The sequence below is a fragment of the Alnus glutinosa genome, chromosome 1 (genome assembly GCF_958979055.1).
Source record: "Alnus glutinosa chromosome 1, dhAlnGlut1.1, whole genome shotgun sequence".
Taxonomy (NCBI): Eukaryota; Viridiplantae; Streptophyta; class Magnoliopsida; order Fagales; family Betulaceae; genus Alnus; species Alnus glutinosa.
This window is the reverse complement of record NC_084886.1, coordinates 23,791,451-23,815,404: the sequence shown is the minus strand read 5'-3', so window position 1 is coordinate 23,815,404 and position 23,954 is coordinate 23,791,451. Positions and strand designations below refer to the sequence as shown.

Here is a 23,954-nt window from a genome sequence, read left to right as displayed (position 1 = left end):
TTTTTCAGGAGTTGGACCCAGTTTAGCTTAAGGCCATGTAATACGTAGATGGGGAAACCTAGGATAGCGTGATAGAGATCATCTATGGCTTTATCTTATTTTGTAGAGACTTGTTATATATATGGCTTATGTGGTATGCGACACCTATTTTTTTGTATAGCCATTCTTTGATGTAAATAATATTTTGATTAAACCTTAAACAGATAAACAAATGTATGACTCTGATGTTGTAATTAGTCTTTGAGATAATAAATTTAATTTCTGCTGCAATGTGTTTATTTCTGATATATTAAGCATCTGTTATGTATTAGGTTGATGTTGGCTTATGACTAACTGTCATGCCAATGTGATGATTCTGTTTTGTATATAAAAAAAAAAAATAAAAATAAAAAATAAAAAAAAAATTAACTGCCACATATATTAAATTCATGATTAATTTGTCAAATGAGAAACTATAACCTTACATTGCTGCATGTGATTTATATTTTAAACATCTGAGTTCATCATATGATAAGATGTACATTATGCGTATTTATGCTCACTAAGTCATAGTCCTATCCTTCTATCTCTTCCACCTGTAAAATATATGTTGTTTCATAGTTAGTTTTAGAGATGATTGTAATGTCCAAGACATTAATAAAGTGTTTAAAATACGAATTAGGCTAATTAAGTGGTTAATTAGGTAAAATGGGGAAGAAAGCACTTAGAAAACACTTAAAAAAATGCTCAAAAATGGTTTTCTGAGTAGCGCCTCCGTATGGACCATTTCTGGTTCGAACGGTTAATCAGTGAGTCAATAGTGACTTTCTGAGAATCCTGTACGGACGGGACTTACAGAAAGTTCATGTTTGCGATGCCTAAAACAAGTGTCCGAACATACCATTTATGTGTCTGGACAGGCCTCGATAGAAAATGATGAAACGAGCTTTTTAGCTCATTTTCTCCGAAATATCTCTCTCTCATGCCACTCTCTCTTCTCTCTTAGAGTTTTGCTACAAAACCCTAGATCCCAATATATTGAAGCCTCCAATCTCAAATCCGACTTCGGAAACGTGATCCTCGAAGCAAGATCTATGTTTTTTTTCATCGTTCGGTTTGAGGTAAATCCAAAAATTCATGTCTCTCTAGATTTTGGCTTGATTTTTGAGGGGTTGAGCCTAATCTCTAAATTTTCTTTAGGTTTTGAACATTTTGGACCATTCTTAACCATTTTCAAGCTTTGATTCTCATTTTGGTGAGGATTTAAGGTAGGGCTGTCAAAATGGGTTGACACGACCCGTTTGACCAGCCAACTCGTCAAGGATCAACCCTGACATGACCCGATTAAATAAAAGGGTTAGACCCTTCGACCTTAATACGATAAATAACAAGTTGACATAACACGACCCGTTTGACCTATTATGTAATAAAGTCTATAAAAATAAAAATAAAAACACAAATTTAAACTAAAAAAATCATATTGTTTGAATAATCATATTATTTTACAGTTGAAATATGAAACATTGAGTTGTTTTATTGTTTACTTGTTCTGGTTCAACTTCTAAGTTCGAAAACTTGAAGAAAAAAAAAACAATGCTAATTTTTTTTAGTCTTTGCCTTTTTTGTTCAAGTTCTAACTCAATAAAAGAAAAAGACTTGTTTTGTTTTTGGTGAGATCTTTTTAGTTAAGTCTTTATTCTTTAGATAGTGAGAGAAAGAGAAAGGTAACATGATTGTTTAGATTTAATTTTTAATGTTGAAAAAAAAAGTTTAAGTTTACGGGTCAAATGGGTCGACCCACGGGTCAAACGAGTTGACCCTGTAATGACCCTTTTATTAAACGGGTCTAACAGGTTAACCCTTTTATGACTCGAACCCTTTTAAGCTTAACCCTAACTCTTTAACTTCGTGTCGGGTTCGTGGGTCGTTTCAAAAATTGCCAACCCTAATTTAAGGTAAAGGTCCCCAAAACCCTAGTTTTCGGTTCTAATGTTAAAGTTGTGATTTTAAGTGTCTAACCCTAAGATAATCTTATGGGTTAGTATTATTTGTTGTTGGGTTGTCAAATGAAACCGTAAAAATTCTATGGGTTTTTTCATGGATTAGCCGTTGAGCAATTCAAGAGATTGGGAGTTTAGAGTTAGATATACTAATGTGTCATGTAATATGATGATGCAACAGCACATTGCGAGGCTTTCATTGTGGATTTGCCGTTAAGCCATAAACCAAGTAGCCAAGGTAAATATTTTACTCGCTGAGAACTTGTTATGTTTTATGTGCATTGAAATGTGAATATGTAAAGCATGAAATGAGATGAGTTGCATGTGTGATAACATATGTTGATGAATGCTTGTGATAAAGCATGAGATGAGATGAGTTGCATGTGTGATAACATGTGTTTATGAATGCTTGTGATAAAGCATGACATGAGATGTGTTGCATGCGGGATAGCATGAACGTAAAGCACAGATAGTGTAGAAGCACTGAAATAATGAGAACATTCTGAATGATAAGTCCTGGGTTTGAGACCTTGCAGGCAAAACAAGAGTAAAACTAAAGAGTTAATGCTCCTGGGGTCAGAACAAGTGTAAGGACAGAGAGTTGATGCTCCTGGTACCATAATTAGTAAGACCAGTGAGTTGATGCTCTTGGAAACAGTGAGTACAGAGAGTTGATGCTCCTGACTTCAAAGATAGTAGGACTAGAAGTTGATGCTCTTGGCAACAGAAACAAGTCCTTGGGTTGAGGCCTTGCAGGCAGTGAAACCAAGATAACAGAGGTAAGTCATAAGGTGGAAGCCTTGCAGGCAAAGAATAATGAAAGTAAGATAACAGAGACAACTCCTGAGGTTGAAGCCTTGTAGGTAGAGAATCAGGGAAATAGAACAAGAGCATATGTATAGCATGATGATGTGTGACATGTTTATGATGATTAAAATAGTTTGTATGCTTAGAGATGCCTGTAAGTTTGTGATATATTGTGAAAACCAATGTGTATTATACTCTTGAGTTGCTGAACTTATACTTTTACCTATGCAAATGTGGCTAACACCACGACTGTGTAGATGCTAATGCTTTGGCTGCAGGTACCACAAACGTCAATAAAGACCCTGTGACACTATACTTGGGATATTACGATTGGGGCACTTCGCTGGGGTTGTAGGAGTGTCGAACTCGGATAGTCCACTTTTGTTGATATTTTGATATATTGCTTGTGTCGTATGTGACACATGATTTGCATAGCCATTCTTTTCTATAATTGATATTTTGATTAAACTTTAATCAGATAGACAATTAAATGGATCTATTGATGTAATTACTACTTATTAGTTTATGAGATTTAATTTTCGCTTCATTGATGTTGTCTCTGATATACCAGGTACATATTATAGGATGTATTCTATCTGTTAGCTGGGTGACTAATCAGCATTCCACTGTGCGATTCCATTTTGTATAAAAAAAAAAGGTCGTCAGAAGGATAGATCTAAACAAGAGGATGGTACGTTTGGAGGACCTAGTTCAGATTATCCTTGAGGAGTCGGGAGCCAGTTTAGTTGAGGATATGTGGGGTGGCGATGGGGACACTCGTCATGACACGTTGGAGATCATTCATTTGATCTACCTCCTCAAGACTAGGCCTTGAAGCTTTATGTTAATTTATGATCTTTAGACTTTGTTTGTAATATTTTTACTATGTTAGAGACTCGTTTTTTACTGTAATATCTAGAGAATTATCCATGTTTTGATGTTTTAGTTTTGTTCTGGCTGTTTATGAGATTTGTGGGTTTAATTGGTAGTTACCTCTATTAAAAAAAAAGTGAAAAATATTTTGTTGCAGGCTCTTTTCAGAGAGAGTGAGATCCCTGAGTCTTATTCCGTAGGGAATATGGCTGGGAAGTGAACCATGAGGTTAATTACCGGTTAGTTAATTTCACTGGGGCATTATAAAACATTTATCTCTGTCCGTACTTTGTTTGCCACTACTTGTGCCATCTACAAAGTATGGTCATTCCTTGCTTTGCTTGCAACTACTTGTGCCATCTACAAATCAAGGCCAGGTTACTATATAAATATCTCCAGCTATGTTTAACCTCAAGAGTAAGGTTGTGCTTGTCCCGCACATCACCTTTTGGCAAGGACTGGTCCGGTCAATCACTCTCTACGGAACCTTGTTAGCCTAGCCCCTTTAATTAGGGCTAATGGCCGGTGCGGTCACACCCCGTATGTTGCATTGCCACTAATATTTATTAAAAGACACACGCACACTCCCTACCGATGGCCTCATTTATTATCTCATAACCTTTACACATAGTCACATAAGCAATTCATTTCATAACACATCATTAATGTAAATAAGAAGTCTTTGAATCTTGTTATGCATCATTTAAGGCCATATTTATAAAAAGGTAATCCAAGTCATACATTTCATGCATAAAATGTTCTTCATTTATTTCAAGAGATAACCAGGGTTTGTCTTTGAAAACATTATACATAGAATACGTTGGGTCATTATTTATAAAAATATTAGCACAAGATAGCCCGCTTACCTCAATTGGTTAATTCTCCGTAGAAATTGTCTCCAAATTCTCCAACATTGAAAATCTGTGCTCAGGTAGTAAGCCTATTTTGGATAGTTTAGGACTTAGGATCTTCTTGAAATCTGTCAACCATCGAATGTTTAGGGTGTACAAACGAATGTTCAGTGTACTATTGGACCAACGGTTTTAGGGTTTTAAGTGAAAGTTTTCCGCTACAGACTCTCTTTTCAAAGAAGACGAAATCCATGTGGTCTTATTAACATAAGTCTAGAAGGTGATCCACGAAGTTAACTACCAGTCAGTTAATTTCACTGAGGCGTTACAGCCAATCTTGCTGGGAACGAGTTAATATCCTAAGCAAACCATATGGTATTGAGCTTTGACATGATTCTCTTATTACAACATATATTATATCTATACTGCATCCTTGATGACATTGTCAAATGATAAATTGTAATGTTGCATTGCTGCATGTGATTTATAGATGACTAAGTTCAGTCAATGATAACCTATCACCATGTGTATTATTACTCACTAAGTGATGTACTTACGCTTGTATCTTTTCCACCTATGAAATATGTGTTGTTTTATAGTTGGATTACCTTTAAATGTTGGATTCGAGATGGACCTCAAAGTAAATGTGGTCATTTGGCATAGTGATATCAATTCGGTTATGCTTGATGACTAATTGCAGGATTTTGAAGATCACTCATGGTAATTAGTACTTTTCAATGATGTTATAGGGTTAGCATTTGATGCTCAATAGTGTATTAAGGTTTAGTTTTGATCTTTTATATCGATGATATATATAATGTGATTTCAGGTAATGTAATGACTTTTGATAAATTCTCTGGTTGTTATTAATGTTGATAGAATATTTTATATTTCCACTGTGTAGTATTCTCTTTTTGAGGAGTAGAGGTCCCTGAGTCTTATTTCTTGTAGAATGAGACTGAGAGACGATCCGTGAAGTTAATTAATTTTTCGGAACGTTATATTATAAAATGATGTAGATGTTGTATGGCAATTGAATCAATAAAAATTTATTCACAAACTACGTGTTTGTCAAGAGGTCGTAATTTCCTCTAAGAATCTAATTTTTTATTCCATTACCGAATTAATATTTAGGATGGGAACAATCTATAACTCTAAGAGGAATACTAGACATCTAAACATTTTTTTTTTTTTTTTTTTTTTTTTTTTCAGAATTTGGTTCCAACTTGATGTGTCACAATGCCATGAGATCTATCATTTTGGAAAGTGTACCACAATCTCATAGGATTGTAACATATTAGGTTGTAATCAAATTCTAAAAAAAAAGAATGTGTTAAAATGTCTAACATTTCTCTAAACCTAATGGGATTGATATACAGCCAGATGGATATTGCATGCTTATTAAACCTAGAATGAAAAGTAAGTTAACTTATTTTAAGTGAGGTAAAAAAAAAAAAAGAAATGATTAAAGCTGATATTTTGGTTTTACCGCAAAAAGTCATAGACCTTTTATCCTCAAAATCTCAGGGGGAAGGGTTTTGTGTTTTTGTGTTGCGAAAATGAGGAGAATCTTATACGTACAACCCGACAACCCGACAAGTATTTGTAAATCCTAAAGTCTTGCAACAGCCTAAATACTTGACGGGTTGTACGTATTTAGGAATTCATGATAAATCTCTGGGCCCAGTGGAGGCAAGACATAAATGTCCTCAAAATTTGTAAAATTATTAACCAAAGCCCAAATGTTGGTAAATTTCACTGGGGACAAATGCCTCACTCAGCCATATGGAATAAGATTTTTGCATATATATATTTTAAAATAAAATAGATAATATTTATTTGGAGAGCCATGGTCCTATCTTATGTTTTAAGTGCGTCTTATATTATTTGTTATTTAAAAAAAAGAAACCACTTAAAACATGTTATATCGGTGAAATGAGTGTGAAGAGAATCATTAACACTCATCATGAAAAAGAAGCAGTGAGACGAATGAATACGGAGCCTTGATAGAACAAGAATGAACCATGGATCTGTGGCTTACTTTTTGTAAACACATTTGAGTGGTTAGTTCATGTATCACATAAGCAGAAAATTCAAAATTGAAGCACACCAAAGTAGAAAATTGGATTAGATGGAGTCAGTTTTGACTGCATGAATCAGAGAAGACTAAAGAGAGAGAGAGAGAGAGAGAGAACCCTAGGAAAGAAAAAGTGAAAAAGGAAATAAGGAGGGACAGCTTTGGTGGGTATTGTCAAAGCAAAAGTAAGAAAAGGAAGATGGACCCGTGCTTCTTATCCTTCCCCAATATGTCAGGGCGTGTGGCTACCCTGTGCCATTAACATATGGACCAGTTCCTCTATTGCCAGCGAATCTTTTCCTCTTCATCTGCTTTTTCCTTTTTTCAGTGCGTGCGAGGCTGGTATAACATAATAGCGACGTGTAATGTTAGGAATAAAACCACCCGCAACAAATACTTTATCAATTTTTTAAGTATCCAGAATGCTATAGTTTTATCACCTAATAATGTACAGGAGATCAAAAGAACTTCTATATCAACTTATATTTTATAAATAAATAATATTTAATTGATATAAGGGAGATAAACAAAGTTATTGTGAAATATATTTGAATACGGAAGAAAAAGTGATTTTTTTTATTTAAATTTAGGGTTAAATGCCCTATTGGTATTTGAAATATATTTGAAATATATTTAAATTTAGTGATTTTTTTATTTAAGTTTTTTTTTTTAATTTAGTACATGAATTTTTCATTTGTTTCATAGGTGGTATCTGAGATTGGGGTAAAAACCCGTTTGGTACCTCTGTTACATTTTTTTTCGTTCAAATATTAACGGCATGCCCCGTGTCAACCGCTGCGATTGACAAGTGGCACTATATATAAAAAAAATTTACAAATAATAAAATAATAATTTTTTTTAAAAAATAAAATAAAAAAGATTTGTAAAAAAGAAAAAAAAAATAAAAAAGAAGAAGAAGGGTGGCTCTTGGTGGTATGAGGTGGCCGAATCACCCACATGGGGTGGCCGAACCACCCCCATGGGCTACGGGGTTGGTTCGGCCACCCTAGTGGGCCACGGGGATGGTTCTGTCACCTTAGGTCGGCTTGTCTGGAAGTGGTTGAACCACTCCTGTGGCTCATGGGGGTTGTTCGACCACTCCTATGGGCAAACCCTCAAATATTTTTATGGGTTTTGGCTAATGGAGTGGCCAAACCACCCCATGGGCAAACCTTCAAATTTTTTTTGATGGGTTTTAGCCCTTGGGGTTGGGCAAAACCCATTAATTTTTTTTTTTCCCTAATAGCTTCTTCTTCTTTTTTTTTTTTCCAACTTTTTTTTTAAAAAAAATTATTATTATTATTATTTTTTATATATAGTGCCACGTGTTAACCTCAGCGGTTGACACGTGGTGAGCCGTTAATATTTATACGAAGAGAAATGATCCATACACTCATTTCTCACAACAGCCCCACAACAATCTGACGTGGCTGGTAATATTTTATTATTTTTTTACAAAAAGAAATGAAAACAAAACAAAAAAATAATAAAATATTACCAGCCACTTCAGCTTGTTGTGGGGTTGTTGTGAGAAATGAGTGTAGGGATCATTTCTCTTAGACGAAAAATGTAACAGAGCTACCAAATAGATTTTTACCCTTAATTCAGGTGTCACATATGAAACAAATAAAACTCAAATACTAAATTTTAAATAGCCTAAAATTCTTGTATGAATAGAGTATTTAACTCTTAAATTTAAATAAACACATAAAATGAAGTTTGGTGTAAACGCTTTAGCAGTACTCAAAACTTTTTTTTTTTTTTTGTTTTTTTTTTGAGAAGTACTCATAACTTACTAAGGTAATAAAAACAAAATAGCATAGATAATGAGTAAAAACAAAGAGGAGGAGAATAATGACTACTTTATTTATCTTTTATCCCTTTTTTGGGAATTTAAATAACGAAAGCTTTACAGGTACCGTGTCCCATATATATATATATATATATATATATATATATATATATATATATATATATATATATATACACACGATAATACTAAAATTACAACAAGTGTACTTATATATATATATATATATATATATGATAATACTAAAATTACAACAAGTGCACTATAAGTATATAACTTCAAGGTACATTAGAATAAAATTTAGGATTAAATACATATTTGCCCTTGTGCTTTACGACATTTATGTTTTACTCCCTCAGTTTCATTTTTTATCAAATTTGGTACCTGTGGTATATGAAAAGACAGAAATGGTACCTCTGTCTGATTTCTCGTCCAAAACTAACGTCCACCCACGTTATTAGGTACCTAAAAATTTGAAGCCCAGAACCCAATTCTTTACACATTGTTCCTAATAACATCCAGATAACAACATAACAGAAAATGCCGTGGGTGAACGTTAATTTTGGACGGAAAATCAGACGGAAGTACCATTTTTATCTTTTCATATACCACAGGTACCAAAATTGATAAAAAGTAAAACTGAGGGGGCAAAAAATAAAGGTCGTAAAGCACATGGGGCAAATATATATTTAACCCTAAAATTTATACATTGAGTTTCAGTCCAATATATTTTAAAGTTGTACACTTATACTGTATATATTGTTGATACATACATACATACATATGAGCGAGGCGATATTCAGATTCGTATTTGAGACGTCTTTTGAGGCAGTAAAGAGTAGACCATGCGTCATGGGTGCGATAGAATTAAAGATGAATAGGACGTGGTCTTACTGCTCATGCCGCTCATGCCGCTTTCTGGACACAACGTGCGCGTGCTCGCCTCACTTGTTTCTCTTTTCATTTTCTATTAAACAGTGGCCGCTTACTTTGGCGTTTATTAATCAAGACTCCCTCTCGCATATTCTCGTCACCTCTCTCTCTCTCATCATTGTCATGGGTATACGACAAACATAATTAATGGCCTTCATTGATTGATTGATTGATATAAACATTGATGAACCTGACCTATATATATATATATATACCTGCAGAAAAAAAAAATAAAAAAATAGTGATTTATAGTTTGGTTCATTTTGGTTTGATTATATATTATTCTAACAATTTTTTCAATCTCAATTATTATTTTTTAATAATTATAATCACACACAGTACTACTGAAATAACAGATATTGAAGATAAAAAAATAAAAATTAGGATATTCATGCTCTATATGTATGGCACGCAGTGAAATATATACAAAGAGATATAGATAGATTAAGATCGAGCACATGCCAATTTGTATAAGATCAGAACAACTGTACTTATGATCGATGTCCAAGAAAGCAGACATCTTCTTTAGTTAGTTCAAAATAGAACCCACATGGAGATCCATCAATTTGTATTAAAAGGGCAAAAGCTATGATGGCCATCAATGGAGAGTGGAGATATTTTCCCTAACCTATATATGAATATCCACCCACATGGCTTTGAATAATTGAGGAAAAGCTATAATGCCCAATGGTGGTGACTGCATGCTGGGAAGCCTGGAAAAGACTTGATTAATTTCTCCAAAGAAAAAGCAATTCTTCTGATTATTAACTTTTCTTTTTGACGAACCCGGCCATGTTCACATGATAGGTCCAAAACATGTGATTCATGCACCATATATATATAATAGAGTTAGTTCCATATATAACTGTACATATTAAGTTTTATTTAATTATTCTCCAACAATAAAATTAATTAAAGCTTTCTTGAGAGGCAAAAAGCCATTTGTTGAATAGTTCCTAGCTTTTTCTAAAATCAATTTTTTAGGGTCGGAAATGGGCGCTTTCCGGCTTTTGATGACTTTTGTCGATCGGTCCACCCTCCAAGTGACCCAATCCGATCAGAACCGGGTCCATGGAAGGTTTGGTTTCAAACCACGGTGCCCTTGCACAACCCTACACCTTTTACAAAAAAAAACACTTCAATTAATTCAACGTTTCTTCAAAATTTGAACAATTAATTGTATTATTTATTCACCCTTTTCCCAATATTGAAGTCGGTTTTCAAGGAAAATCTAAAAGAAAAAAAAAAAGAAAAAAAAAAAAGGAAAACTTCACTTATAATTCTTAATTTTTCATCACTTTTACAATTAAGTACTCAAACTTAAAAAAAAAAATGTAAGTTTAATATATCTATATTTCAATTTGTTTCAATTTCAATCATCCGTTAGAATTTTTCATTAAATCTGATCAAAATTTTTAAAATGCTCATGTAATTTTTTAAAAAAATATTATAAATTTTTTTAAAGATTCAGACATGGGTATTTTTGCAAATTCTAATCAACACTTAAATTCTTACAATTGTTTTTCCTAAAAAAAATGAGGTATTTGTAAAACTTTAATAGGATTTAAAGAAAAATTTTAACGAATTATTGAAATTGAAAAAAATTGAAAGATGAATACCTTATATTGATACTTTTTAAATTTTGAGTATTTAATTATAAAAATGATGAAAAATTAGGGATTATAAGTGAAGTTAAAAAAAATAAATAAATAAAAATGAAAAATAAAAGAAAAGAAAAGAAGAAGAAGAAGAAAAAAGAAGAAAAAGAAAAGAAAAGAAAAGAAAAGAAAGAAAGAAAGAAAGAAGAGGAAGGAGGTTTGGCGACAATCCCCTATTTGTTACGAATTCTTTTGTTTGCTTATAATCAATCCCTTTTATTTTATGGTTTTTGTTGGTTGGAGGCCTGTGTGAAGCACACGCCTGATAGAGCCAGGGTTAAGCTGAATCCTTGACCAGTATAGTTGAGAACCCTGTGTGTGTCCGCCACACGCCTAATAGAGCCTGACTTCGATCTTGACTGTGATGGTTGATAGCTTGTCCATGGCTCCTTGTTTAACTAATTAACTCGGCACCAGGCTTCTGTCATCCACACGCCTAACACTCCCTGAATATGAGTGCTTCAATCAATCTCATTAATACCTTAACCTTTTTATCTTAACTTTAATCTAAACATGTTTATTCTTCATTAATAAACTAATGAAAATATGAATACTGATCCAGTGAACACAACTTTTGATTTTTTCCCACAAAAAGTGGACCCAACTGGGGTGCTGCTTTTCATTCTTCTTCTTCTTTTTGTAGATTCTCCAGAAAAACGACCACCTTTAACCTTTCATTAATGTGCATACGGACACCACTATTAATATAACCTGCACTTTCTTCCTATATATACTCTACTATCAGTCACCAACTTCGTCGTCCCAATTAAGAAAAGCTTGAAAATCTTTTCTGTTACTCTTGCTAGCTAGTGATCAAGTGTGTTCAGTATTATTCAGAGCTCAGGGATGGGACAAAATGGGCACACAGACCTTGAGAAGCACCTGCTGCTTCTCCAAGACCACGAGGAGAAGCACTTCATGTCCAGTGAGATTGTCCGTGACATCATTATCGGTGTTTCCGATGGTCTCACCGTCCCTTTCGCTCTTGCGGCAGGTTTGTCAGGCGCCGAGGTCCCGTCTTCCATTATACTCATTGCCGGAATAGCTGAAGTTGCTGCCGGGGCCATCTCTATGGGGCTTGGCGGGTATTCCTTATATATATATATCCTACATGTTTATTTACATGCATTAATATAATATTTGTTTTACAGGCCATGAGTTGTATTTTTAAACATAAAATACAGTTTGTGGAAAAGAGGAACCTTTACTATGCTGCATGCATATGCTCATATATTTAAGGGTGGATTCAGGTATCTTGCGGCAAAGAGTGAAGCTGATCACTACTTGAGGGAACTAAAGAGAGAACAAGAAGAGATCATTGCTGTCCCTGATATAGGTCTCCACATTGCCAAACATGATCATTCTCTTCAAAAACTCATAATTAATTAATGAACATTTCTTAACCCCTATGTACCCTACTTCTGTTCCTTCATCTCAAATTTCTTTTACTGTTAGCAAAAGGGTGTTACAATTTACCAAAAAAAAAAAAAAGAAGAAGAAAAAGAAGATATCACATAGAGAGACAAAAGGGACCCTCATTTTAAAAAACGTTACACATGATGTTCCGTTTTCTTTTTCTTCATACTGATCGATCTAGTGTTTAAAACATGCAGAAGCTGCAGAGTGTGCCGAGATATTAGCACAGTACGGGGTGGAACCACATGAATATGAACCTGTTATTAATGCTTTAAGGAGGAACCCTCAAGCATGGCTTGATTTTATGATGAAGTAAGTTGATGATCAAAAGTAAATTAAACTCTATATATATTTTTACGATTCACCTTTGACTTTCACTCGAAATGATTTTCACCTTTTGATCGATGAGTATTCAGGTTTGAGCTGGGGCTGGAGAAACCAGATCCGATGAGAGCATTGCAGAGTGCGCTAACAATTGCCATTTCATACATAGTCGGCGGATCGGTCCCCCTCATGCCATACGTGATCATCCCAGTGGCTACAAAGGCTCTTTTTGCATCTGTTGCTGTAACCTTAGTGGCGCTGGTGATTTTTGGTCTAGCCAAGGGTTACTTCACCGGCAGTCAACCCTTAAAGAGTGCCTTCCAAACTGCCCTCATTGGAGCAATTGCATCCGCAGCTGCTTATTCCATTGCCAAGCTTTTCCAGGCATAGCTAGCTAGCGCACCACCGGCCATCATCAAAACAAACTGTTTCCTTCTTTTTCTTTTGTTTCTCTGTTTCTGTTTGCTTTTTTTCTTTTTCTTTTTTCTAATTGGACGTGGTTTTTATGCCCCTTATATATGGATTATTTACTGGGGCAAATCTATCCATCCGTTTCGATCTCATTGTATAATATTAAAATTAATTGATGCCCGCTATTATGAGAGTTCTGCACGGGAGTTTGCTAGTCATATTAATTAATTAGTCTATTATAGCTAGGTGAGTGATCCTTCAAGTCATATAAATGTGTGTGTGATCTCGAAGTCTATTATATATGTATGCTTTCTTTCTCTCATTATCTTCGGCACACTATACATTATGACGTACGAAGAACTATATTATAGATCATTACATAAATATTTAAGCCATTAGTTATATATTGGGAAAACAGCCAAAAGCTATCACCTAAAAGTTGCTAATTAAACTACCATTTAATTAAGTACCTTCAATACATTCGCATTTCGAGTAAATATCATTGGTAATGTAGCCGAAACCAATCCATTGTTTTGTGTTTTCAAAAACTGTTTTTGTAAACAGTTCGTCAAATATTTTTAAACGAAAACAAACTACAAAAAATAATTTTTTGTTTTTGTTCTCAAAAACCATTTACAGAAACAAAAACAGAAACCGATTTGCTAAACGAGTTGAAAAAAAAAAAAATAATAATAATACAAACCTATATAGTAATACAAATGATAACGTGCGTCCTTGATATTTTAGTTCCCTGCAAATATCAAACATTGCTGCTACCATGGGGAGTAGATATTTCCAGTGAAGGCTAATTAAGGACATTTGATGCATGATGAGACACGAGTAACTTGGTGGTGTTTTAGTTTTATTTAGATTATTAGTATTCAATTTTATATTTTATTTAAATTTTAGGAGTTATGTTATTTTATAATTCAATAATAAACTTAACCCAAAGTCAATTAAATTAGAATTAGAGTTTTAATTCGTGTTTACTTAAGTGCTCTTTTGTTGTCCAATAGAGACAGGTTAGAATTGATGAATAAACAGATTTTGTCCTTTTAGACTTTGTGAATTACTCTTCTCTTGTACGGTGAGTCGACACCATTCCCTAGATATAACGTTAATTTTTCTGTTTAATGAAACGCAAATCAATTATCTTTTCTGTTCTTAATCCGTGCTGTGTCAACATTATTTTGTAACTAGCTAGCTAGGGGAATGCTAGACATTCTAAATTTTTTTTCTCAAAAGTTGGTTCCCAAATGATGTGTCACAACCTCATGTGATCTATCATTTTGAAAAATGTGTCATAATCTCATGGGATTATGACACATCATTTGGGAACCAACTTTTGAGAAAAAAATTTGGGATATTTAGCATTTCTCAGCTAGCTATGATCTCAAAATCTAGCTAGCAAATTTTGAGAAGCTAGGGTTAACTTCCCCAAGATTTCAGATGCCAAAGCATCATGCTGGTAATATATTGCAGCTTATTGCTACTTGCCTTCATCATACACTGCCATTATTTGTTTTTATACCAACCAACCAAAGTAGTGCACACTCCTACAAAATAAGCTGGAACAAGGCCACTAGGCTACAAAGATAAAGTCAAAATAAAATTCTTTTATGTAAAGTATTAAAATGTTAATTAAATATTTAAATTTATCTTTTTTTATTAGTTTAAACTTTAAGTCAAGTGAGGTGATTAAACATAAACTACCCAGAAAAGTATAAAACGTACACTGCCTCTGATTAAACAACATGAAACAATATGTATATATATATATATATATATTCCAGCAAACGGCAAAAGAACTAGCATCATCGATCAGCACAACTACCAAAATTTCAGCAAAAGGATCAACTATACACCGCCCATTGTCACTGGTAGTGGTATCTGTTAAAAAAAGGAAGCTTTTGCTGCATAAACTACCTTTTCTTCTCTCTCTCTCTCTTCGTTTAACAATATGTTGACTCCTATCACCTGCCCTCCTCCTCTTCAGAGCTGTCACGTGGACATAGTTTCAAGGTGGAAATATGATTATTTATTTCTGCCCCGTGCTAATTTATGCAGCATCTTTTTTCTTTCCCACCACAAATACCAGTAAAACAGGCCAAACAATGCCTGTGCCTAAATAAAGCTTTATTAATGAGATAGTCTGATAGATATCTTTTTGATCTTCGCATTGGATGCCTGCATTTTCCCTTTCTAGGAGATCACAAAGACTACAAAACGGAAGTGGTGGGTATCATAATTGCATGTTTCGTGTTAGATTCTAGTTTGAAGAACAAAAGTTATTCCAGCTGGAGCGGAAACTTTATGATAATATTTAATTAAGACGGGCCGCCTTTGATCTTATTTTCATTTCCTATGGAACTAACTCCAAATTCTCTCTTGAGTGGCGCCCGAACTTCTCGATCAACGCAAAATGAATTCAGTCCCTAAATTAATTGTCCTTTCTTGAATAAAAAATAAAAAGTTGAAGTATGAGCACATCGATCTTATCTTTAATAATGCGACTGCAACGACGTACAAGAATTTGGTCTTTAGCAGCAACGTTAATTAATTATTGGTTGCTAAATAGTTTAAAAGTTGTTGCTAACAAAATTTTGGGGATGAATACATTTTTAGTTTTTGAGTTTTGAAAATTTTAATTTTTAATTTTTGAATTTTAATTTGCATTACAGATGGTATCTCAATTTTAAGAAAAGATCGAATTAATACCTCAGTTAAGTTTTCGTCCAAAAACTAACTGTTTGCCATGTGTCAATTTTCAGGAAACACATGGCACTTCCATGTGTAGTATTAACACATGTTGTAGTATTAAAAAAAAAAATTGAATAAAAAAAAAAAAAGAAAAGAAAAAGAAGACGGGTGACCGGCCACTTCCATTTTGGCCAAGGGACCACCCTCTTGACCGGTCTGGGGTGACCATACCATCCCATGGGGGGTGGTTCGGCCACCCCATGGCAGAAAATAAAATAAACAAAAAAAATTTAAGGGTTTTGGCCCTTGAGGGTGGCCGAACCACCCCCAAGGGCCCGGTCGAACCACCCTCATGGCCCATGAGGGGTGGTTCAGCCACCCCATTGTAGAAATAAAAATAAAAAATAAAAAATAAAAAAAATTCAAGTGATTCGAACCAACCCATCAATTTTTTTTTTTTTTCATTTTTTTTTTAAAGTTTCTAATAATTTTTTTAAGTTTTATTTTTTTTTAATTTTATAATTAATTTAATGATTTTTTGAGGGTTGATACGTAAACTGTTAGTTTTTGGACGAAAAATTTGACTGAGGTACTAATTCGGAATTTTCTTAAAATTAAGGTATTATTTGTGATGCGAATTGAAACTCAAAAAATAAAAAATAAAATTTTCAAAACTCAAGAACCAGAAGTTTATTTAACCCTAAATTTTAGTTTACATTGGCCTGTCATTGCTAATAAGTCGTTGTTGCTCATTCGATAAAGGTTATCAGCATTAACTTCAGTGACGTTGCTAATATATCATTAGTCGCGATGACATTAGTTGTCGCTGATAATATTAGAAATCGCCATAAATAATGTAAGAGCCTTTTAACCGACTTGTCGTCGCTAACGATACGTTATTAGCAACAAAATTTTTGTTGTTGCTGATGGTTACCAACAATGACACCTATGTCGTCACTGATAAGTCATTATCATGAACGACAACGTGTTGTCTTTGATGACACCCAAGTCATTTTTTGTATAATGAGAAGTTCAGCTGCTCCAATAAAAAACATGGCTCGACAATATTATTCTTGGCAACATCCATAATGCTCCAGTTTCAGAACAAGTCATCTTCCATTAATAACATGCAAATTCACAACCTGATAAGCAATTATTGAAAGAATAATCTCATTACACTTTAAATTAATGGCCAATATACGGTGGAAATTGCAAAAAAGAATCTTTATAGTACAACATATATCAATGCTTTAATCTTGCAAGCAAAAAGGCCAAACCCATAGGGTTTAAATAAACTAAAGAATGAGAAAATTTGAATAGAATTTTGTATTTCTATGTATTAAACTGTGTACAGAAATGACATATTTATAGTTGAATAATGCCAGTTAAAATAGAAAATACAATAAAGAATTAAAGGACAATATTACAGAATTAAATCAAATCAATCTATACAAGCAAATCTAAATCAATCATGCAAATACGGTAAATTATGATAAATATATTCTAACATTCTCCCTCAAACTCAACATGGTAATGTAGACACCAACTTGAGTTTGGAAACGAGAGCACGAAAACATCCTGATGGATGTGCTTTGGTGAACACATCATTCAACTGATCAGAAGGAGCAATAGGGTATAGGTTGAGAATTCCTTACAAGAGAGATGGCACACAAAATGGCAATCGATCTTAATGTGTTTAGTGTATTCATGAAATAAATCATTATTCACAATCTGAATTGCACTGTGATTGTCACAAAACATAGGAGAGATAAATGTGAGAATTTAGTTCTCACAAATACTCTTAAAAATACTTTCGAACTGAGATTGAAAGAGAGATTTGAGTGCTGGTGTGAGACTTTTCAAATGGAGGTTCGGTCTATTTATAAACCTCCACTCTCGGTCAACTAAGATACCAAGCTCGGTCGGCTGAGCTCAATTTATGAGCTGGCCCAATGGTTGCCCACTACCTATCCTCACAGAGCTTGGGCACTAAGTTTTGTTACATCAGCAAAAGTTGGGCGCCAATTTTCACCACGTCACCATAACTTTGTCTCCAAGTTTTATCAATAGCTGGCATACAAATTCATTGTGCACCTTGATCGATTGAGAGACCTAGTTCACTCAACTAAGCTCTTTTTGGCAGCAATACTAATTTTCACACTCGGTTTGATTTTGATTCGTTTTCGAATCCCAATTTATCTTATTTTTCTGGGGTATTCTCGTATGTCATATTTAAGTGTTATAATGGTTTACTTCACTCATTTTGACAACACTTTGCCACTATTTTAAGTGACTCAATCTTTCGGGCGCTTGATAGGACCATAACTTTTGGTACAGGTATCAAAATCACACATAAGACCCCAATTCGAAAAGCTCTTTTCTATGCGCTTGTTTTGGTCAAGAAGCAAAGTTGAGTGAGAACATTTTTTAAGTTTAATATCCATTGTTTTGGACTCTAAAATCCATTTTGTTTCCATACTCTTTCTCACACCTACCTATGAGGGTATTTATGCACTTTTATATTTCTTTAATATTATTTCATGCATATTTATTTTCTAGGACGCTACAGCATGCAAATCTACACATTGTGGTGTGCGGCTCTACATGCAACGCTGCTGCGACAGTGTGTGTTACTGCGGTGGCACTACACTTCTATTGCGTGTGTTGTTGCAATACTATCGCAACACACAACACTTCTGCTATCCACATGGCGTTGCTATGTCACTGTGTGCACATGGATTTTCTGCTACTGCTCATGCAATGCTGTAACGGTGTTGTTGCTGCTCTGCGCGCAGTGGTGCACAAGAGGTACCACCAAAAAAGACAGTTTGCAAGGCTAGCATGACTCTCTTGCATACACTCAAGGACACAATTTTTTTTTTAAAAAAATAAAAATAAACGTCCGAATTAGAAAAAACCTATTTAAAAAATATTTGTTACATTTTTTATTAGCTTTCCAACGCCACTAATTTCATTGCAAAATAATACTTAAACAGAAAGTTATGATTAAAATACTGAGACGTGTGCAGAATCCAAATTTGTATCTAATCCAATTTTGACTCTTATCGGAGAAATTTCGATTTAATCATTTCCTTAATTTGATTAACTTAACCACATCTTTTAGATCTTTTCAAAGTGTGCTTTAAGCCCAAAATCAATTGAATTAATTGCATGTTTATTTAAAATCTGAAAACAATAAAACAACACAAAATCAAATAAATAACAATACTTGAATGTGCAATATTCAGCGCTTATCACATATACTACTCTTCTTGAGCTTCTCATTGGAGGTGTCGTATTTACTTCATCCGAGTCTTCAACAGAACTAGAACAACCTTTTAAATGAATTGGAATCAATTTGGACAATTATTATAAAAGAGCATATATGAAACTCACACGTCCAAATAAATTTCGAACGAGCTGGCCACATAACCGGACAGATGGATCCCATTTATACTCTCTCAAAATAACTGTCCAGGCAGCTAATTGATGTCGATCACAATGCCATTTAAACCCTCACAGTATAGAGTGAGCTCGCAAAGCAATTATTAAATTCTAGTAATTTTGTTATTAATGCTAATTGATGTCGATCACAATTCCATTTAAACCCTCACAGTATAGAGTGAGCTCGCAAAGCAATTATTAAATTCTAGCAATTTTGTTATTAATGGTCCATTCTTTTGGGCGTAAAATATTTTATGGAAAATATTTTTTGTATTTTTCAGTATTTGATACAACAAAAAATGATGGTCAACGGAAATCATTTTCAATTTCGCCATAAAAGCATATCTGATTTTTGAAAAATGATTTACGGTTTTCTGGATTTAAACTCTTAATTATTGGATGCACGTTTGTGGGAATCCCCCACCATCGAGCATCGAATTTTGTTAGCCCGAATCTACCGCCGAAGGTCCTCGAATTTTGGTATCCGATTACCGAATTTTGGCGTCGGCAACCACCACTGGATTCCTGCAAAACAGGCTAGGACTTGGCCAGTGCCAGAATCCGACATTGGTACACCGGAATCCAGCTTGGCCAAATTCCAGCAAAACCAGCCGGAATCTGGCCATTGCCACCAGATTCTGGCCTTTATTGCCAGAATCCAACAGCAGTAGCTGGAATCCGATGAAAGTGGCTGAAATCCTACCGACCAGTGACGGAATTTTATCAACGGTGTTTTTTGGCCATTGGTATTTTTTCGTTGAAAATATTTTACACCGACATAAACGGAACATAAGTAAAAGTAATTGGTTGCAACATTTCACAATCTACGAAGTCATGTTTTCATATATTGTTATTGTCTCCTCTTTTATTCAATTTTCTAAGAAGAAATGTGTGAATCTAGTTGGATGACCACAAAGTTGAAGGCACTATGAATGGACTTTATATCGCTGTTAGATTCTTTGGGAGTCATATATACAAATCTACACAAAGGTTTTTGCCTCTCTGTTTTTTCTTTTTTTTCTTTTTCCATACCATTTGATATTGAAAGCAGTATTCGGATATGGTTACAAGAAAAAATTCGACTATATTAATATTACTAATTCATCAAAAAAAAAAAATCAACCTCGTTAAAGAACAATAATAATGTAGTGAAAAAAGCTAGGCATTTTACCAATAACAATAATAATAATAAGAGGAGGAGGATCAGCAAGCTTTAAGGGAAAATCTTATACCCAAAACCAACTGGCATAGATGGGTGCAAGGTCATTTTAGAACAATTATCGGTGGTTCAGTGGTTTTAAGGTAATCTCTAAGTAGTTAGACAAGTACTAGAACAAGGATTTGACTCCTACAATAAGAATTTTTAAACGTGATTAGTACCAGCTATTTTGGGTTCCACTAATGTCTTGATAGGGCCGAGTCAGGTTATGGTTTAATCAGACTTGAGGGTGTGCCTACAATTCGAGATATGATTGTTGTACAACTCTTGACACAACTCTTGTTCAACTTTGCCTACGTGGTTTATTTTCATTTTTTTTTTCAAGAAAATGACTTAATATTTTCCCCACAGTGATTTCATCGTTTTTTGAAAAAAGAAGAAGAAGAAAGAATAATACACACACACACACACAAACTCTCTCTCTCTCTCTCTCTCTCTCTCAATGACGTGCTTTTAATTTTATACAGTGCTTAATTTGCTTGCCATGCTAGGAGCCTCTGTCCAAGTGCTTAATATATATATATATATAGGAAATAAAAAAAACAAAAAAAAAAAAAAACAAGAAATTTAGTGTGAATGTTGGTTGTATTTGTCTGCAATTTCTAATTTTAGTTCAAGATGTTCGTTCTCAAATTATTAATATTTAACCAAATGGGAAATATGAAAAAGACAATGTGTTATAATATCTTACTTGTTGCGGCTTGCTTCAACATCTTGGATCTTCCAAAAGTATATAATTACCAATGAATTTGTATAGTGTGGATTGTATTGCAACTTAATTTTTAAATTAATAATACTAAGTTGGGATGTTTGCTGTCCGCCAATCTCTTCCTATTCATAAGTGTCATAGGCAAGTCCTCCCTCTAGGTCTCCTCTCTAAGGTGACTTTTTGAGGTGAGTGTGGGGTCTCCTGTCAGCTTGTACGACTGGGAGTGAGTGTCCTTTTGTTGTCTTTTTCTGTCTCTCTAGTTTGAATGTTTCTAATGTGTGATTGTATGGAGGAAATTATGGAATTTTTGTACGGGAACATGACAATGATGGTGGGGGAAAAGATTGGAATCATTATAACCGAGGATGACACGGCCGATCTACGTATGAAGAGTGGCATGTGTCTCATTGGGAGCATCGTGTTTGAACGCCGAATTCAAAAAGAAGCGTTTCAGACTTTGATGTTGCGATTGTGGCGAACATCAGATAACATCACCTTCAAAGAACTCAACGAGAACTTACGACTTATTGAGTTCTCGAATGAAGGTGATAAGCGTCAGATACTAGAGGGACGTCCATGGCTTTTTCATCACAGTGTGCTAGTCTTAAAGAAGGTGGATGAAAGCACCCCCCCCAACACAAATGGATTTCACCCGCTCCCTTTTTGGGCTCAAGTCCACGACATGCCCCTTACCTGCATGAATCAAGAAGTGGGCTACAAAATTGGTGTGTCCATGGGGGAAGTAGAGGAGGTGGATGTCACCGGGCATGGGCTGATTGGGGCGTTGTCTACGAATCCGGGTTAATCGCGATATCAGTAAACCACTGGACAAAAGGAGATCTCTGTCTATCAATGGTAAGTCCATTTGGGTGAATTTCAAATATGAAAAGTTGCCACAATTTTGTTACTACTATGGGAGGATCCTTCATGCTCGGCAACGGTGTAAAGATAAGCAGAATTTTTGGCTCAATGATGAAGAACCTATGAAATAGCGGGGAGAAGCATCCCAGCTTCATGTTCTTGATTGAAACTTTGAGCATGAAAAGCAACGCATGGGACTAATATGAATAAAGTTGGGCTATGTAGGTCTGTTTGATATGGAACCCATAGGGAGGAGCGGTGAACTTGCTCTATTGTGGAAGGAAGAATGTGATCTTGAGATTTACAATTTCTCTTGTCAACATATAAACACTATAATAAAGGATGAAGATGGAAATCACTGCTGGAAACTAACAGGTTTCTATGGCCATCCTGTGAGTGCAAAAAAGGCATGAATCTTGGGAACTCCTAAAGCATCTGAGAACTCATCACCCCGTACCTTGGTTGTGCGTTGGAGACTTTAACAGATATTGGAACAGTCCGAGAAGGAAGGGGCAGCAACACAGGGGGAACACCAAATGGAGGGATTCCGATATGCATTAGAGGAGTGCCAACTTTTTGATCTGGGATACGATGGGTCCTAATTTACATGGAACAACCGAAGGCATGATGATTCTTTCACAAAAGAGAGGCTGGATCGGGCAATGGCAAACCCAGAATGGTGTGCATGTTTCAAGGAGATTTCGGTGATTACTCTTGCTACCCGAACCTCTGACCATAGTCCTATCCAGGTATCTTACGATGACCACCCTACAGAGAAGTAGTCCTATCATCGTGGATTTAAATTTGAAGATAGCTGGACCGCTGTGGAGAATGCATGGAAATAATTAAAACCTCTTAGGATAGTGGCGTGTTGGGAGGTGATCCCATGCTTGCTGTACAAAGAAGACTCTCCTACTGTCAGCAAGCCCTTTCCTGGTGGAGCTAGAGGAAATTTGGTAATGCTGTTGAACAGCTCAAGAGGAAAACCAATCAATTTTCAGAGCTTCAGAGCCGGGAAAGCCCTACTCTTACAGCAACCATAAAACTTCTCCAAACCGAGATTGATGATATTCTGGAGAGAGAAGATACCAAATGGAAACAGAGGGCCAAGCAAAACTGGTGTAGAAGCAGAGATCAGAACACACAATATTTCCACTCTTAGGCAAACCATCGGAGGAAGATAAATATCATTCGACAAATTTGTGATGAGCACGGGCACACTTGAAAAAAGAGTAAAGACAAAAGTCGGGTGTTCATGGAATACTATGAGAAGCTCTTTACATCGCAGGGTCCAGATAAAGTGGAGGAATGTTTGGCTCATTTGGAGACCCGAGTTACTACTTAAATGAATTCCAAGTGGCTGCAACCTTTTGTGGAGGAAGAAGTCCGTTTAGCCCTATCTCAAATGCACACATTAAAATCTCCCGGTTCGGATGGTTATCTTGCTGTTTTCTATAAGAAATCATGGCCAGCTATAGGACAAGAGGTATGTAAAGCTGTACTACATTTCCTGAATGGGGGCTCCTTTGATGAGGCAATAAATTCCAAGAACATAGTGCTTATTCCAAAGGTAACCTCTCCAACAACGTTAACCAAGTATAGGCCCATTAGTCTTTGTAATGTTCTTTACAAATTCATTGTAAAGGCCTAGCGAACCAGCTTAAACAAGTCCTACCCCAAGTCATATCTCTGGAGCAAAGTGCTTTTATTCCGGGCTGATCATGGACAACATTCTCATTGCTTTCGAGACTTCGTATACTATGGATACCCGGTTAAAGGGAAATGAAGGCTATATGGCTCTCAAACTCAACATGAGTAAAGCCTATAACCGAGCAAAATAGGATTTATTAGAGGCGGTTTTGTGCAAGCTGGTTTTTGCAGC

General features: G+C 35.1%; 1 protein-coding gene across 1 annotated transcript; it reads left to right on the top strand.

The window, feature by feature from the left end:
• The first annotated feature begins 11,732 nt into the window (after positions 1–11,732).
• Positions 11,733–13,340, top strand: LOC133858712 (vacuolar iron transporter 1-like). The gene is made up of 4 exons (XM_062294181.1): positions 11,733–12,073; positions 12,239–12,324; positions 12,602–12,716; positions 12,821–13,340. Exons 1-4 carry the CDS (start codon positions 11,835–11,837, stop codon positions 13,116–13,118), a joined length of 738 nt encoding a protein of 245 aa, XP_062150165.1. The 5' UTR covers positions 11,733–11,834; the 3' UTR covers positions 13,119–13,340.
• Positions 13,341–23,954: the final 10,614 nt, after the last annotated feature.

Bases quoted from the DNA above. Each gene is read 5' to 3' on its own strand.
- LOC133858712 (XM_062294181.1), top strand. From the start codon at position 11,835: ATGGGACAAAATGGGCACACAGACCTTGAGAAGCACCTGCTGCTTCTC. The intron at 12,074-12,238 runs GTATTCCTTATA...GGGTGGATTCAG, and splicing joins ATCTCTATGGGGCTTGGCGG to GTATCTTGCGGCAAAGAGTG. The intron at 12,717-12,820 runs GTAAGTTGATGA...ATGAGTATTCAG, and splicing joins TGGCTTGATTTTATGATGAA to GTTTGAGCTGGGGCTGGAGA.